This window comes from Dromaius novaehollandiae, chromosome 2, assembly GCF_036370855.1.
Source record: "Dromaius novaehollandiae isolate bDroNov1 chromosome 2, bDroNov1.hap1, whole genome shotgun sequence".
Taxonomy (NCBI): Eukaryota; Metazoa; Chordata; class Aves; order Casuariiformes; family Dromaiidae; genus Dromaius; species Dromaius novaehollandiae.
This window is the reverse complement of record NC_088099.1, coordinates 146,975,748-146,991,684: the sequence shown is the minus strand read 5'-3', so window position 1 is coordinate 146,991,684 and position 15,937 is coordinate 146,975,748. Positions and strand designations below refer to the sequence as shown.

Here is a 15,937-nt window from a genome sequence, read left to right as displayed (position 1 = left end):
AACATGAGGCTCTTCTGTCCTTTCAAAGTCAGTTTTAGGAGGTATGTTTCCATCCTTAGCAAATAGCTAGAAAATAGATGACATGAGGCTGACCAGAAGTTGTGAAGCTGCTGTCTCTTGGGATCCAGAAGCTTGCTGGTTATCACAATAATGATTTGTGAAATCTCTCTTCAGATGGTAGGGCTGAGAAGCAGTGGTCAGCAATCTCAAAAAATAGGTTGAGATTCTTGAGAAATAATTTTAGTGCACATATAAATGCTACTTTTTTTTCCTGGAAATAATCTTCCTAACCCCACCTCCTTAGCCTTGCTGCCTGGGCACTTGGTACAGAAGGAGCTGCCATCTTCTCATTGACTGGAGATGTTTTTTAAAAAAGCACACAACATAGGGATGGGAATTATCTGTGGCAGCTGTTTGCTTCCTCCAGGAGAGATGTTATGAATGGGAACTGAAGCATAAAAAGTTTAAGCATAATCACCCAGTATCTCAGCCTTTAACAAACTCCCATCAACCCAGCAATACAAATCTGATTAGGAGTGAAGCATTTGGTGTGATAAGCATACATGGGCTTTCAAGCAACGCTAGTATACAGACTCATAATAGTTGTGCAGTTATCAGTCAGTAAAGAGAAAGTGAGGAATAATGAACACGAGGACATGTGGGTACCCAGAAGAGTTTTGGTGATGTTTGAGGGAAAGTGAACAAGAGCATGACGACGGGTGAAAAAAGGGTAACTTCTTCGGTTTTATGTCCGTTCGTCTGGGCATTTTATGTGATCAGTCTGCTACCCGTCTCCTTGCAAAGGAAAACGACACATTTATACCCCCTGCTGTAGTGGGCCCCACCGCCCTGCCTTGCTCCCCTCTCCGCTCCTACTCCCCGGCAGAGGCAGGGCGAGTGCAGGCGCAGCCTACTCCCCGCGAACGCTTCGCCTCCTCGGTTTGGCCCTTCGGGCTCTCCGTACGAGAGGCGATTGGCCAATGAGAGCGCGCGGCTGCAGGCTGCCGGGTAGCCATGGCGACGGCGCGGTGCTGGGCCGCGCTGCTGCTCGCGCTGGCCGCGCGGCTCCCGCCGGGCCGCGGCTTCTCCTTCCCCCTGCAGCGGCCCGGCGGTTGCGGCGACGCCCGTTACTTCGACATCTCCCGCCTGGCCTGCGGGCCGTGCGGGCCCCACCAGAGGCCGAGCGCCGGGGGTGAGCGACCCGCGCCGCGCCGCAGGGGGGCGGGCGGCGGGGCTGCCCGGCGCCGCGGGAACCGTGCGGGGCCGGCGGTCGCTCTGGGAGCTACTGGCAGCCGGAGGCGCAACGTGTGGGCTCCGACGGGGGCTGCTTTGGTTTGCGACACAGCTGTTCTCAGGCGCGAATCTGAAAGAGCAGTGAAAACGGCCAGACCCTCTGAAAGACATAGGCGCCTGTAGCACAAATATATCTGTATTCTGCTATAGATCCAGGAGCAATATATCTGTACCTTTTCATGAATATTTCTTTCCTTGGGCATTTTTGTTGTTATAAATACCCACTTCTTTATCAGTAAAATTCTGTCGGTCCCTAAGTTTCTGTTCTTGAACGCTTCCAGAACTTGAAGCTTCTTGTCAAAACTCAAATGTCGGTGATCTTAAATATCTGAGACCTTCAGGCTGTGCACAGACTGATCCAAGTCCCATCTGGGAATTTGGAGCACACAACACATAGTGAAAAATATAGGGGTAATATTTGCTTTTTTTAGGAGACGTGAGAGTATGATAGCATCCTTCTTTTATGAATACTCAGTCTTGGAGAAGTGGTATTTTCAATTGTGTAGGTACGTTAACAAATCAAACTCAGACCCAACAGCTTATTTCTTTGGAGCTGGTACCTCAGTCAAATGCAGTCATCTGGATAGGTGTGCTCACTGTAGCTACAGAGTAGCTACAGCAAGAAGGACGGGTTGTCTGTTGCCTTTGTGTCCACCCTGCGGGATACTCTCAGCATGAGACTTACGTAAAAGATGGTCACCTGTTCCACAACCTTCATGGTATCTTAAGAGTAACCCTGTTGTTTACCTGCAGAAGAAATGTACTGTAGCAGTTTTCAGAGCCACTGATAATGTAGGTATCTAACATCAGTGTCCAGCTCGGGGCTTCAAGCAGACATATGAATACCATGGAGAACTCAAGGATTTAGACTTGTCCGCAGCATCTTCTTGGAGCACTTTAGGTAGCCCCTGCTCAGTCTGCTGTTTGTATCCCCTCTCAATTCCACTTGGAATTGCACAAGTCTGGCCATGCCTTGGGAACCTAAATGGCCAGTTCATGACTGTATATTCTACTTTCAGGCCAGATGTCTAAAAAAAATTAGGTATCATCACAATGCCTTAAGTCTCTCTATTGATCTAACCCCATTAGGCTTTTTCTTCTTTGTAGGTAAATGTGAATTTGGTGCCCTCTGACTGAATAGTTGATCATTTTGACTGACGTTGTTTCAGTAAAACTTGCCTGATGGAGACACTACTAGTGCTTTAGGATTACAAAACCTTTCACAAAATTTTACATCTATTTTTGTATGCACATTTCTATGACATTAAATAATAATAAACACACACTATAAACCAGAATTGATTCTAAGTACTAATAAAATGTGTTTGAACTTACAGAGAGGGGTCCACAATATGTTGGGAGTAAAAAGAATTGGAAAAAATGCTGTTGAGCACTAAGAAGTGTCTGCTATGGTGTGCCATGATAATTGTGTTTACTTTAATAATAAACATTAGGTCTGTTCTGTTACTCATTGGAAACCGTGATCCTGGTGCACAGTTTTAAAAGCTTTGAATTTAAAATAGGTTTACAAACTGCATTTATATTTTGAAAAAAGCTTTGCATATAAAGATTATGTTTTGTTTTTCAGAGTGATTTCCTATTCAAAGGATAAAAACTGAATACAGATATATAATGCTAGTGCTGTTATAGAGAGGATGGCTAAGTGAGGCAGTGAGGCAAGATTTGTACCAGTGATTAGATCAACTAGTATCATTGAAGGAAGAACACAACACACAAGCCCTTCCACTATATCAATCAACCTAATACCATTTTCCTAAAACCTTTTCCTACAGTCTCTAACATCCACGTTTTTAAAAAGCAAGGTGATTTTCATGCACATGGCACTCAGGTGTTTTATTTGTGTATCTAAGAGGCTGAATTTATCTCTCAAGAAAAACAGTAGTTCTGTTCTGTGGAAAAAACAGTTTAGATTTTTACAGATGAAAAGCGATTTTTTTTTTTTTTTTTTGCAGGTCATTCATGTGTATGTCAGCCAGGTTTCAGGATGGCTTCTAATAATGGTGGGCCATCTGTTACTTGTGAAAAATGCCCAGAAAACATGGTAAGTATTGAACTTTACATGGTTTGCCATAATAATGCTTTTTTAAGTCTGAAATTTCCATCTAACTGCAAGTTATTTTTCATTAATTTAAGATTATTTTGAAAAACAGGCTTCACTTGGGAGTTCTCAACTTTAAGACCATGTTTTTTGTAGTATTTCTTTTCCTCTTTAAAACTGTTAATTATTATTTTGCAAGCACCTTTTAATTATAAAATTGTGCTTTTAGGCAAAGTAAAAGTATTTTAAATGTTCAATTTCCTTCTGTTCCTTTTCTCGTCTGCCATCATGTTGTGTTATCATTACCATGAGACAACTTCCTCATAGAAAGCCAAAGATGAGATTCAGCTTTCTTGGTGTTTTTTTTTTTTTTTTTTTTTTTTTGCCTATCTTATTTGATTATTTATATAAATTCTGTTTTTGTAATATTTAGGCTGTATCTCCCTACCCTACCATTTATCTTTTCACCTCAAAATGAGCTGCTGCTTTTATGTTACATCAGTGACACGCATCTTTGTAGTTTGGTCAGTTCTTTCTGCCTGTCTTGACAAAGTAAGCTTACAGTTTTGGGCAGTATTCACAGCATTGAGCCACCGGCACCAAAGTCAGCCAGCTTTCTCCCTCTATAGTAAATAGAGAAATAATATTTCTCTACCAAAAACAACTTTTGAAAGTAAGAGGCTTCTGGGGTACTTCTTTCTCTCCAATAAGAAAAACTCTCAAGACACCAGCTTAGTTGGGCAGGTGAGGTTCTTAATGGCTAACTGGGTAATGTGACTAATTTCCCCCCTCCTTTTCATCTTCTTCTTGCTACTTTAGAAAGACTTTGAGGGATATCCATTAGTGTTTTGATCTTTCTACTGTTTCTTTTTCCTGTAATACTGTCAGTCATCTTTGATCCTGAAACAAAGCTCATGCAAAGATAGAAAGATGATAGGGGAGAAGGGAGTAATATCTATATCACCTGAGCATGATCAGTTACCTTCATCTCCCTCCTCAGTTTTGATCTGTTAGTGCAGCTATGCATGGGATAATGTAAGTGTGCATGTGAGCTCTTTGGATACATGCAAGAGTTGATGTAACTATATGAATTGCAGTAGCTTGACTTAAGACTCTTCCATTTCCATTACTTCTATGTATGTATAGGTAAATATAACTATTTCTGCGTTGTTACATTTATTGAGTTTTTTTAATGTAGAACCTTTATTTCTTTTGTAAACCTAGCACCTTTAACCAACTCTTATCTTCACGATGGATGTTAACTAGCATCTTCTGAAAAACTTAAGAACATCTGTTTTATTCTCTCTGCACAGGAATTCTTTCTGCCAGATTGCTTAGCCTGTTTTGGCTTTAAAGCTTCATGAATGTTATTGATGCTGTTATATATAAACATATTTTCTAGTAAATAACATCTGGATCAGGCATTTTTCACAGGTATTTGCTGATTTTTGGAAAATTATAATTATTATAAACTTTATTTTAGAGTGGAGTTACTAAAGATGGGTGGAATTGTATTACTTGTCCTAAAGGCCTAACTTCAGAAGGAAAATGTGAATGCCTCAGTAATGAAATATTAGGTAAGAAACATATGCAAATTTTGAAATATTATTATTTATTTTACATGATTGAATTTATTAAGACAACACGTTCTGCTATTAAACAACAAAGGAAATTTAACATATGCTTATGTTTCTAATGTAAAAATGGGACATTCCTTTTGGTTCGAAACGTCATTCCTCAAAGAGAACAGATACATCTGTATCACACTATTCATTGCATTAAAAACTATTATGCAAAAATTCAAAATGAATAGCAGTACATCACTTCCTTTAAGCTGGCTAGTGTTGGAGGGAAGAGTTAAAAATGGGATAAAAACAATGTCAATATAGACTAAAAAGTAACGTAAAAATGCTTTGAGACATGTAATGAATAAGCACTTCTCCGTGCAGCAATTACAGATACATTAGTAGGTGGAACAGAACAGCCAGAGCCAGCAAATTACTGTAGATTAAAATCAGTGGATTTCATGCTTTCCTGAGACATGTCTCTATATCTGTGCCTCCCTGAGATATGTTCCATATATCTTTGACTCTTACTTGAGGTTCTCTAATAGTTGAAGATGCATTTCAGTGGACATATAAAATTAATTTTAACATTAACTTACTGTCTGTGTTAACTATGTTTTTGCTTATCTTTCATAGTATAAAACTGAGAGCAAAGTATAATTTTTACCAAGGATGTGAAAAGGTGCCTGGGAGCTTGTTTTCCTTATTTTCAGACACAGGATTGAAAAGGCATTCTGTCTCCATATAACTCTCTGAATAAGTATTTCATAACGTTGTCCAATTGTTTACATTTCTAAAAGATTATACTGTAGAGCTGCTGTCTTCCAGATGACTAATTTAAAATTTTGCTAGAATTCTTTAAAAAGTTAATACCAAACCCTTTCCTTCAAGCTTCATGAGAGTTAAAAAATACGTTCCACACCTTATGGTAAAATACTGAGAAGAAAGCTGATTTCATATTTCCTGCCTGCAGAGCATCAGTACTGTAATTTTTTGAGGTTGTGTGTAGGTCTTTTTTCATAGTTAGACTTGAAATCACTTGACAAATGATATGATTGTTGAAAGATGTAGTTTTGCAACTTGAATTTGTGACAAATTTCACAAAGCATTTCAGATGAAAATTAAAATAATATTTCAGTAATTTGCAAACTAGATGTTTTGAATTTTAGCTTTTCAATGAAGTCTCAGTTTGAAATTTGGTTCAGTTTAAAGAACAAAGGAACAGCAATGCTGGACATGAAATAATGCATTTTTCATTAAAACTAAACTGCATGTGCATAAATATAAACAACATATATCTTTTATACATGTATTCATGTGCATTCATAATTGATGTTATTTGCAAGTTGTGCTCTAGAATTTTTTAGAAACATAATCTTTGCATTTATTTCAGAGATCTATGTAGATACTTCCTGGTTTAGCACTGTTTTTAACCTGCATGACATACTGTACATCATGCTATTTTATCAGTTGCTTTTCTTTTCCACTTAGTGGAAAGAAGTATAGATGGCATTTTGCTAAATGAAGCATTATGTATACAGTGTAATGGAAGCGAGCAGTCATTCTCTGCTTCAGATGCCTTAGGAAATAGGTGAGTATTCTTCTTCCCTCTGTGTTGATAAATTTAAAATTGTCTTGATCTGGTATTTAAATGGAATACTCTTCATGAACAATCTGCATCTGTGGGACAGAATATAAATATTTCTGACTAATAGGAATATTTTCTTTTGCATCTACTGTATACATTTTCAATGCTTAGTGACAGTTTTAAAAACAGTAAGTTGGAAGCTCATATTAAAATCATTGTGTTCACTTAAATCTTTATATGACCATACATTTCTTTGCTTCAGTCTGACTATGAGCAGGTTTGGGATTGGAAACAGAAATGGAAATCTTATTTTGATAGTTAACTATTTTTTCTTTGCTACTTGACTACCAGTGGAAATAAATTGGTAATGTTGTTTTTTGGATTTCAATTCAAACTATGGAAATTTCCTGCTCCGTTACTAGGCCTTTCCTATTTGGAAGACAGATTTTGTAATCTGTTTTCACTAAGTACTAAATCTCATACTTCGCTACAATTTAAATGCTTTCTTCATGTTTGTAATATGTAGGTGTATAAGATGTGAACAAACATTCATCAATGCAAGCAAGTCTTGTGACTGTAGCAGCCCGAATATTTTAGTAAGTACAAGAAGGCTTCTTATATTGATGTCCAGAAAACAAAAGTTATATTGACAAATATATAAATTTAGATATTTTTATTTTTGCTTTTTCAGACTGGGGGATTATGTTTCAGTGCTAGTGAAAACTTGCCCCCAAAGGGAATTGCAACTGTTCGTTTTGGACAGCTAGTAAGTGTGTTGATTTTGAAAAATGTTTTTATTCTGAAGCATTCTTAAGCTGTCTTGTTTTTTATTTTCAGTAAGTCTTCAAAGTCTGTTTCTAAAAGCAACTTTGCATCTGGTTTGTTGTTCACTGAATTAGAATTAGAGTCCTGTTGAAAAGAAAGCAAGAAAAAGTCTTCGGTTTTCCTGAAAGCAAATATTTGTCTTGCTTTCTGAAAATGTCTAGTCTTCTGAATAATATTTTATTGAAAAAATGTCTTTTCAGTTGTTTACAGTATGTATGAAAGCTATGTTTAGTTCAAATATGAGCAGTTATAAAGAGCAGATTGTGAAATAATGAATTTGGCAAATTCGGTCATGATTTAAATTTACCACACAGTCAACACTTTACCATTGAATTTTTTAGCACTTCCCTTGTGCAGTAAAGAAAACTCCTTTGTCACAGAATTCATGCTCAAAACTAAAGTTTTACCACTCTAATCCTGTGTATTTTGTCTCATTTAGTGAAATGAAACAAATTATTGTATTACAGTTGTGTTTTGAACTGAGCTGGTTTGATTTAGACATTCACACAACAAAAAGCTTTTACAAAAAATAAGTGCATCTTTTGGCTGACATATTGTTTTTCGGATTATTACACATTGAGTAAATTGTTCTGAACAAAGACAATGAAACAGTTCCTTATTTACAGGGTATAACACTAATATCAGCATGGTTTCTGAAAAGCCTACAAGCCTCAGCCTCTGCCTGTTGGGTGAGTTTTTAATGTGTTTGCAGTTTGTCCTTTATATAGAAGCAATACTCTTGTGTTAAATCTTAAAATACTTCAAACATGGGGCTTTAATCGTTGGATATTAAATTGCTTGTTTTTAAAGAATCTTATTTTGAGATGATGACAGCATGTGAGAAGGATAAATATATACAGAATGTGTGGAAAGAATATTGGACACTAGCCAGTGTTAGTGCAAGTCTTTACAATTGGAATCTTCACAAGGTGAATGAATGCTAGCGGAGAGGGTTCATGTCACTAATAGATATATAAGGTCGTGGGTCTTGTAGAAGACCGTGTACATGACTAGAAGAAATGAATTAAATCAGAAGTTTTAGTAAGGAATAATTTTTAGTCCTGTGACCCTGCTTTTTTAAAAACAAACAAAAATGCTGCAGCAGTCAGTACTTATGTGAACTGTTGAATATTTTGGGTAAGGGATCAGTCAGAAAATTAATTTCTCATATAGTCAGTATTGATTGGCAGCTGGTTTGGGGGCTTTCAGTTAATCATTCTGTTCCATGATAGAAAAGAATAACTATAAAATGAACCATCATTTTTGGCTTTGTTCTGATTTATGTATGCAAGTGTTATTTAACATTATACATCTGTGGATGGCAGTAACCGTGGGTAGAAGAGTGACTGCAGCAGCAGGACCATGCAAACTTGCACAGGGGGATATGCCTCTACCTGCTTTCTATCAACCCTTTTATCACATATCCTGATTTCTGTTCCTTATTCTTCTCCTCAGATTGGACTTTAACTTCTCGTGCCCATCTTTTCTCCCCATCTCATACCCACAGTAGGTGTTCTCCTCCTTGTCCCCTCCATTCCCACAAACCAAGACTATACTCATCACTTACGTAACCTTATCCTCTGTCTACCTTGGCTCACACACTCAACACTTCAGAGGTGCTGTCTGGATGCATGTGCAATGGCTGGGCTGAGCCACAAAAAAGCACCTGCACACAGATGCCAGGCATCACCTCTGCCTATCACAAGCAGTAATCTGTTTATCAAAATTTAACGTTGATATAAATGCAGCATTTTAGGAACAACAGGATAGGATATATGCTAGAACTGAAAAGATGTTTACTGTGTAGACAACTATAATACGCTGTCAATCTTAGGTCTCTGATAGGGTCATCTTTGTCATACAACCTGAAGGGTTTAAAAAATTAGATTCTCACTTCACTTTTTAAAAGTAGATTTTTATATTTCTGTCACATCATACCATCTAGCTGTTGTAACTAAAATAAACTCTGAAAGTCAAGGTGTCTTATGCATTATAAAAGTGAAAGTATTGATTTCATACTGCTATCTCTAGAGCTAAAAAAAATGCAGAACCTGAGTAGCTGGAAGAAAATATTAGGTGTCAACAAAACAAATCACCTTCAAGTAAAATCAAGGGTTTAGAAATGGCTTAGTAAAGATAACGTTTCTTTTATAACTGCCTCACCAAAAAGAAGTTTGTACAAATACTTGTATGTGTTCTTGTGTTTCTCTGCTGCAGTTGTACTCCAATCTAACAGCGTGCCAAGCTCTTGGAAATATGTGTGTGATGAATATGAATTCATTAAGTTCTTCAAATACTGATGCCTGTGGTTTGTTTCAGTATATTTATGCCAACACAGCGAGGCTAGGCATTGTTCATTCAATATCCTTCTGGTAAGTTCTCTCTTCCACACTTTGTAGTAAAAATGCCCTATAGAAATTAGTATTCCAAATGTTCTTTAATGTAAAACATGTAAAACATTATATTCCTTTGGAGAAAACAGATTGTAATTGTTTTTAGGAGACATAATCTGCCATGGCTATATTATGGTGATCAGCCAGGATTAGCATCCCAAGTGCTCGAGACAACACATTTTCCTACAAGCTTCAGTTTTAAAGGAACAAATAAGGTAGGCGTTGGGTAGCAGACTTGGGGAAGCAGAGATTAGGAAGGGGACGTAATATGAAAAGGTTTAGATTCATCACAGATATGGCTCTACGAAAGATAATTTTGAGGAAATCAGTGTAGCAAAACTCAGTTTGAGATCTTTTGGAAGGGGAAGGTGATATTTATGTACAAAATCTGTAAGAAAGATGATTTTACTGATTTGCATTCATTTACTCACAGATTTCATTTGCTAGCACTCCACACCCACATACTCACAAGGCCAGGATGTACATGCCTGAGTGCTCTGGCCAGGATCAAGTGTGTGTGACACAGGGAATCAGAGATGCCAGTTATTAAGTCCTCATTATGTCCCTGGGGATTCTTGGTTGGCAGTGATGAACTCATATTTGGGCAGATCTTTTATGCCCTTTGGGAGTTCATAGTTGATTTAGCATTGACTTGTGCTTCAGAATCTTCCTTACCTCAATTTCCATAGATCTTAGGGAAGGCCGCTGCTCTTCATCTTTTTTCCTTGTTTGAAATATATACATCTTTATAGCTATTGTCTGTTTTTCTGGTGAGCTAATATGAGAAAACAATGGTATATGTGATGTGCTGTAACTTTGTTGCTATTCTCTTGGCCTTAGGGTGCAGGGTCTTTTGTTGACAAGTTGTCTGTGCTGTGGTTTTATCGCAACACATTCTTCAGTTTTATTGCTGGACGCTGTTCTTTGTTATCAGTACAGGTCATCTGTTTAACCCTTTGCCTTCTGTTACTTCTGATGCTTACACACACATATTCCCATTCATACTTCATTCATACCAAGTTTAATATTTCTGTTACAAATCTCTACAAGTTGAGTTGTATCAGAGAGAGATTTAGTCTATCACTCCAGCCCAGATTTTTCATTTCAATTTTCAGTGAAGCTATAGAAGAGTTGAAAAATACATTAAAAAAGTAAACTACCACAACCAGGATTAAAACACATAAAATCAAAGGGGAAAAATGAAACATTATGCTGAAGGTTCTAGGGAAGCATCAAATGATGAGAGAGTGGTTCCTAAAATGTATAGGTCCACTCAATGGAGATTTTGTTTGTTTTTGTGTTTGTTTTTTATCATCAGGATATAAAACTGCAATTTATTGCAGCCTCATTTGATGCAGCAGGAAACTTTCTAAAGTGGCAGAGTTTGGAAGGAGGAGTCTTACAGGTAGGTTTGATTTCTACCTACCTTTTGTTGCTACTATGATGTTTTGGTTACCTTTAGCCAAGTTAAGACAAAAGCCAAGAGTTTAATAACTATAGTAGTGGCATTTCAACCTTAATATAACCACAGAACTAGATTAGGGAAAATAGCCTTTGATTCTTGCTCAGGATGATCTTTCTTCTTAATCACATGTAAAAATTCAGCAACACTGCCCTCATTCTTTTTACTAATACAAATTTTGAATATTGGAAAGCTCTGGAAAACAGCAGTGGTCATTTAGAACCAATCTCAGCTACTACCTCTTTCTTCCATTCAGCATACGGTTACCTGTGTGCATGATTTATTATTAGCCTTCTTTTTGTTAATGAGGAAAGTGTATTCTTTAGCTCCTAGTCCCTGTATTTCTACAGAAGATTCTGGGTGTATGGATGTATTGGATACTGTTCCTTGTACTCCTCATACATTAGGGAGATGCCAAGCACATCAGTAGTTATGTTACTGACAAGAGAAATAGGAATACTGATTTACCAACCCTTTTTCTTTTGTTTTTCTTTTTTGTTGTTGTTTGTTTCTTTTGCTTTTAAATATAAAATACACACTTTAGCCTGTGTCTGCCTGGCTTGTTCACAGCATAAAGTGGTAAAACTTACTGGGAGACTTCACATGGAAAGGGGGAGCAGTGGTATGAAGATTCACAGTACCCTGGACACTATCCTTGTATTGGATTTCAGTGGCATACACACATTCATCTTCAGCAATAACATGCTGTCTAGGGTGTGAAAAGTGCAGCAAAGATGCAAGTACAAAGTGTAACAGTGATTTGTCCAACACTTCAGCAGAAATTGGCAACTGTGAAACACATCACAGACTATAATCTCTTTAGCAATCCAGTGGTGATCTAGGCACTCTCAGCCATCCCCTAGGCAATCAACAATAGGAATACTGCCAAGAACAATTAGGAATTGTCTGTCCCCTTCATAGGCTCTTTGTGTCACTTCTTGGAGCATGGATACTACTCAAATGCTGTAGTATCTGCAGAAGAGCAATTAAGTTTCAGGAAATAGCAGTGACTGCTATTTCTTTCAGTATTGTCTCATGATGAACTGTCTTACATCTGCCTCCGAAATTTAAAGGAAAACCAGTGTAGAGAAAACAGGTCATTAAGCCTATTACTACGCATAGAAAATGAGATGTTCTGATGTAGATGTTAAGGCTTTATTTGGACACATTAATTTCCCAAATGCAGAGCTTTTAGTAGCTATCAGAAATCAATGTGAAAGGAATAGCTTTACCATTCAAGGCCTTTTTAAATGTAAAAGATTGTGCATGACAATAAGATGTCGCAGTGCTAAAGCACAAAATTACACCTCAGTGTGTAATTGTAACAATTCCTGGCATTTCCATTGCACTCTAATTGGATTCTGTTTTATGTAAACTTAAACTTGCTTTCATTTTGGAAAAATGGTTATCCCTCTACTAAGTACAGTCCTCATTTAGTTAGAATTTGGCCTGTTTTTGTAGGTCCTGTTTGAATGACTTGTTCTTTGCATAAAAAAGTTATATTGAAAAAGGAAAAAAAAATCATATTTTCCACGATAACTTTGATACTCTGCAAATATTAGCTTGAAGGGGGAAAGGTGAATGTGGAGTTCTTTTTGCATGGAATTCTTGCATTTAACAGAAGCCACTGATAAAGCTTGGGGCAGCACAGCACTGTGCATTTAACATTCAGTGCCAAAAAAGGCTATTCTTGCCTGGTTGGATGCTCCATTCCACAAATTTCAAGTTCAGTGACAGAACTGTAAAATACTATTCAAGTGTGACTAAACTAAAACAGCCTTTAAAGAATATTAATGTTATTACAATAAATAATTTGTTTTGTCTTCAAAATCGATGTGTCTCTTAAAAACAAAACAGAATAAAATTCAGTGTGTCTTATTGGAACCGTGAGCACATAAACTGCCTAGAGTACCTGTGAATATTTCATACTGTGAGAAAATTGTACCTGTGAATTAGCCTAATTATTAATATGTTTTGTTTAGCTTTGTCCTGATACCCAAACTAAACTGAATGCAGCTTTTGTGTTTGGAACAACTTATGAACAAAATGTAAGTATGAGATAAAATGTTATACTGAATTTCAATTAAGTTAGTTTACATGTCATCAGTAATTCAGTGCTCATTGAAGGATCTCAGGCATTGAGCCACAAGCTGCAGCATGGACTTCCTTCTTGTGCAACTATTGTTTATTCTAATTTCTTAATTACTAAGTGAAATAAATGTGCTTGTTAACTATTGAAATACACACCACAAAACTTTTTGCTGCATCTGACAGCCAAAAAATGAAGCTGGCACTTGCACAAGTGAGGCTATTGACTTATCAGTGGAAGAACATAATGCCTGAATTCTGACAGTCATATGCTTTGTTCTAACTTCTAATTTTCCTGCCTCCATCTTTGGCCAAGTTTCATACAGAAACAAGGTATAAGGTCTATCAATCATCCCTCTTTAATATATTCTCTAATTTCAGCAAATTCAGTAAAGAGATTGACATCTCCAGGAGAATGAAGTTCCTACAAGTTTAATCAAACAGATGGCTCAGCAGAGGAAAGGGATTCTTTTACTGTCCTAACTATGGGAAAAGTTGTATTGGAAGTTCACACTTGCTAAACATCAGCAAAGCCAGAGGGAACAGAGCAGTTTTAACTGTCCCTGCTGTGGTAAAACTTGAGCTTGTGTATGTTTAGATGCCAAAGTGAGTCGGCCATGAACACAGCTATGCCAGCAATAAGGCTTTATTAGTTTTGGCACTTGCATGTTAAAAGGGGAGATCATAATCTGTTTTGGGGGCAAACAGCCAGTTTATTTGTAGAAAACTCTATATGTGTGCATAAAGAGTGCACTCTGTATGTGTGCACAGCATCTAATACCTATTTATTTATCCATTAATATTATTTATTAGCATGTTTACATCCAAAACCATTCCCCACATTGTGTGTTGCAGTCTAAAAATACATTTACTCTGGCTGCTATTTGGATGATGCAAAAGTCTTGCAGTGTAGTAGCTGTCAAAGCTTTAGTCCTTGTAAACTACTGTGTTTACCAAATAATTTTGACAAATATCTGTTTAAATATTTTTACTCTTTAAATATTTATCATAAGTGATAAAATTGTTTAATCCACACTTAAGTACTGCAGACAAAGCAGAAACTTATTTTCTGCTTGGATCATTGAACTGGTCCAGTTTGGTTAATCTTTTTAGTGCCTTTTTTTTCCCCCAAAACTTTTGTATTTACTGTATTGATATGTAGAACCTGTTGTTAAGTATTAATGGCAGTTATTATTACTGGGTTTAAAATTAACACATGTAAATATTAACTTACTGAGTATTTTTTCATATAATTATTTTCATGGACTCTGTACATCACTTTTTTTTTTCCTACAGCTTTGGGGAAAGTACGGTTGAAATGTTATCTGACTGTTTAAAGACTGCATGGTAGTTCATATACACAAAATTACCTATCTACCTTCATTTCCAATTTCTTGACTTGAATGTTTATGCTATTTCAAATTTTCTGTTTGTGAAATTTTGTAGGATATGTTTTCCTAATCTGTTGAAAATACAATATTAGCAGATTTTAATTCTGCATTAGTCATTCTGGTCAATTGTGGTCATTTCTAAAAGGTTTGTATAGTATCAGGAGTACTTCTTAATTGCTTATACATAGCAGGAATGCTTTGTCTTTTGCAAAGTACATGGGACAGATTTAACAGTAATTTTATAGGGGAAGAGTCTGCAACTTGATAAGAATCATTAAATGCCTAAACTGATCTTTTTATTCTAAAATTTTATTTTTCTGTAGTGCAAAATTTCAGTTTCAAAGATTTTACTGGATTTTGCTAATCCAATTTTTTATGATGTATTCCTTGAATATAATGATGATGAGGGACAGCAATATCTTTGGGCTGTGCCAGTTTTAAACTTGAATCTTCAATACAATGAAATGTTTGTGAATCAAGGTAAGAATGCAATAGTGACATTTCTATGAAATAATCTAATGCCTTTAAATACAAAGCATTTGTATTAATTACAGTCATTGAGTTGTTTTTAAAGATACCGCAATCCACCATAAATTTCCTGTTTTGAGAATTTAAGATTTTGTGATCAAGATCTTATAGTATTATGTGCAAGCTTTGGTTGCGTACACTGGCCCAATCAATAATATGTCCAAATAAGGTTATCTAACTTCATAATGTATTTGTTTATATTGAAAATAAATCATTTTACATCCTAAATACAATAATATTTATCACTTTTAGTAGATTTCTTTCTTTTTGTTGCTGAATTACAGTTTTTTAAAAATTGCATACCTCTACCATGTTTTTTCAAAGGCAGCAATATGAACAACTGGCTTTTGACCCGTCGATTTTTTTTGGTGGATGCACTAAGTGGAAAAGAGAATGACTTGGGAAAACTACCAAGAATAATTCGAATTGCTAGCAAAATAATAATAAGGTGAATAAATGCATACTATATATGGTGATACAGATAAAATAAAGCCAGTCTTGTGCAATCTGTATTTTATTGCCTCTTAAAGGAAAGTTGTGTTCTTGTGCTGTTTCTAATACATTCTTTGCTGCTTTTTCCATTGCATATGTAGAAATAGCAAGAGTAGGTTGTTTTGATGATTAAGTGAGAATACATAACACTGATCTGAGGGGATTAAAATTTCTGTGATTACTTCCCATTCAAGTTGGATTAGACTATGTGTGCATAAAAGTTAGCAGGCATTCAATGACCTCTTGGATGCAG

The 15,937-nt window shown here is 36.4% G+C and overlaps 1 protein-coding gene across 2 annotated transcripts in view; it reads left to right on the top strand.

The window, feature by feature from the left end:
* The first annotated feature begins 968 nt into the window (after positions 1-968).
* The window catches only part of TMEM67 (transmembrane protein 67), a 32,552-nt gene continuing 17,583 nt past the window's right edge, over positions 969-15,937 (top strand). The window contains exons 1-13 of one of the 2 annotated variants that reach the window (XM_026099790.2): positions 969-1,192; positions 3,267-3,355; positions 4,836-4,929; positions 6,409-6,508; positions 7,032-7,101; positions 7,197-7,271; positions 7,957-8,019; positions 9,548-9,702; positions 9,830-9,938; positions 11,042-11,128; positions 13,168-13,233; positions 14,988-15,144; positions 15,517-15,640. In XM_026099790.2, the coding sequence (XP_025955575.2) occupies positions 1,015-1,192; positions 3,267-3,355; positions 4,836-4,929; positions 6,409-6,508; positions 7,032-7,101; positions 7,197-7,271; positions 7,957-8,019; positions 9,548-9,702; positions 9,830-9,938; positions 11,042-11,128; positions 13,168-13,233; positions 14,988-15,144; positions 15,517-15,640 (1,367 nt within the window). In that variant the 5' untranslated portion in view covers positions 969-1,014. Of the gene's footprint in view, positions 1,193-3,266; positions 3,356-4,835; positions 4,930-6,408; positions 6,509-7,031; positions 7,102-7,172; positions 7,272-7,956; positions 8,020-9,547; positions 9,703-9,829; positions 9,939-11,041; positions 11,129-13,167; positions 13,234-14,987; positions 15,145-15,516; positions 15,641-15,937 lie in introns of both variants that reach the window. The other variant, XM_064507754.1, reaches the window with a different exon arrangement.